The sequence below is a fragment of the Carlito syrichta genome, unplaced genomic scaffold (assembly GCF_000164805.1).
Source record: "Carlito syrichta isolate Samal-C Ts95f unplaced genomic scaffold, Tarsius_syrichta-2.0.1 Scaffold307186, whole genome shotgun sequence".
In the NCBI taxonomy this organism is placed as follows: Eukaryota; Metazoa; Chordata; class Mammalia; order Primates; family Tarsiidae; genus Carlito; species Carlito syrichta.
Genome location: NW_007251282.1, coordinates 98,332 through 100,503, shown reverse-complemented (window position 1 = coordinate 100,503; position 2,172 = coordinate 98,332). Strand labels below are relative to the sequence as shown.

The 2,172-nt window shown below is 42.9% G+C and overlaps 1 protein-coding gene across 4 annotated transcripts in view; it reads left to right on the top strand.

Annotated features, from left to right (window-relative positions):
* SNRPE (small nuclear ribonucleoprotein polypeptide E) overlaps nucleotides 1–844 on the top strand; it is an 8,649-nt gene extending 7,805 nt beyond the window's left edge. For 3 of the 4 annotated variants that reach the window (XM_021715553.1, XM_008064056.1, XM_008064054.1), the window contains one exon: nucleotides 391–844. In XM_021715553.1, the coding sequence (XP_021571228.1) occupies nucleotides 391–446 (56 nt within the window). In that variant the 3' untranslated portion in view covers nucleotides 447–844. The remainder of the gene's footprint in view (nucleotides 1–390) is intronic. The other variant, XM_008064055.2, reaches the window with a different exon arrangement.
* Nucleotides 845–2,172: the final 1,328 nt, after the last annotated feature.

The window sequence follows — 2,172 nt, the reverse complement described above, 5'->3', positions numbered from 1 at the left end:
TGGTAGCGTGCGCCTGTAATTCCGGCTACTCGGAAGGCTGAGGCGGAAGGATCGCTGGAGCCCAGTCTGGGCGACAGTGAGACTCCAACTCAAAAACAAAAAAAAAAGAGACAGGATCTTGCCATTGCCCAGGCTGAAGTGCAGTGGCACAATCATAATTCACTGCAGCCTCCAACTCCTGGGCTCGAGCAGTCCTTCTACCATAGCTTTCTGCGTTGCTGGGATTACAGGCATGAGCCATCGTGTCTGGTGTGTTCATCTATCTTCACAAGAGAGAAAGTGTTTTCAAAATATTATTGAAGAGCTGAATAGAAAATTCTGAGGCTAAAAGATGATCATACTTCTGAATGTGTGCCTATTAATAGCTTTCTTATTTTTTTGTTGTTGTAGGTCGGATCATGCTAAAAGGAGATAATATTACCCTGCTGCAAAGTGTCTCCAACTAGAAATGATCAATGAAGTGAGAAATTGTTGAGAGCGCAATATAGTTTTTTTTTTTTAGGTGTCCTTTGTTTGGACTATAGTTCAAAAACATTTGTTCATATTGTTTTGATTACCCTTATGTTATTACAAGATGACAATAAATGCTGTGGGATTGTTTTTATTAGAAAATGTACTTTTTTTTCCTATCCAGTGGTAGAGAACTTTTATACAGTGACACCATTGGTATTTATTTTAAAGTTTCTGAAGGGTGGCAGTTGCCCTGGGCACTTGGGCTTCTCAAAGAATGGGTCTATAGATTCTTGAGACAAAGAGTAGAAATTCTGTCTGAGAGGTAAGCTTTTTTATATTGGGTGGTGGAAAGGGAAGGGCTCACAAAAATAAACAAGGGTTATTGCACTAATACATGCCTTCATTTCTAATTTTGTATGCTGGAATACTAGAGTTTCTAACCTAAGTAGGTTAGGGACATTATTTAATGGGGTCAGTATTTGCTCAGCTCAGTATTTGTGAATTTTATCAGTAAGATCAAAAATGTGAGAAGTATTTGGGTATAGGTAAAGAATGAAGTGGCTTTACATTTAGAAAAAGCTCTGTTAAAGAATCAACAGGAGCCGGGCTCAGTGGCTCAGCCTGTAATCCCAGCGCTTTGGGAGGCCGAGGTGAGCGGATTGCCTGAGCCCGTGGATTCGAGACCGGCCTGGGCAGCGAGACCTCATCTCTACAATAAATTAAAAAATCAGCCGGGCGGTAGCCTGCGCCTGTAATTCCGGCTACTCGGAAGGCTGAGGCGGAAGGATCGCCGGAGCCCAGCAGGTTGAGGCTGTGGTGGCCGGGAGCGGCCACTGCACTCCACTCTGGGTAACAGAGTGAGACTCCAACTCAAAAAAACAAAAAAAAAACATTTCTAATTCTATATGCTGGAATACTAGAATTTCTAACCTAAGTAGGTTAGGGACATTATTTAATGGGGTCAGTATTTGCTCAGCTCAGTATTTGTGAATTTTATCACTAAGATCAAAAATGTGGGAAGTATTTGGGTATAGGTAAAGAATGAAGTGGCTTTACATTTAGAAAGAGCTCTGTTAAAGAGTCAACAGGAGCCGGGCTTGGTGGCTTAGCCTGTAATCCCACCCCTTTGGGAGGCTGAGGTAAGTGGATTGCCTGAGCCCGTGGGATTTGAGACCCGCCTGGGCAACTTGGCGAGACCTCATCTCTGCAATAAATCAAAAATCAGCCGAGTGTGGTAGCGCGCTCCTGTAATTCCGGCTACTCGGAAGGCTGAGGTGGAAGGATCGCCAGAGCCCAGTGGGTCAAGGCTGCGGTGGCCGGGAGCGGCCACTGCACTCCAGTCTGGGCGACAGAGTGAAACTCCAACTCAAAAAAAAAAAAGTCAACAGGAAGGAGACATTGTGAGATTGGTAGTCTGAAAACTAAAAATATAGCTGATAGGTAAATTGTTAGGCAGAATAATGGTATGTTGGAGACTCTTTCCTGTCTCTTACTCCTTTCTCTAAGGCTTTTGGGTCCTCCCCTTGTGGTCGTTAACTGAATTCTTATGTGGACAAATCTTTCCTCCCCAGTATCTCAAGGTAGTTGTTGTTAAAATTCTATTAGATGGCTATTGAGCATCTGCTGTTAGCTAGGCACAAAGTTGAATAAATACAGTGAAACAGAGTGGTAAACAGATTGTTTTAATGCCCTACATCCTAAATGTTATTTAAATTTGAT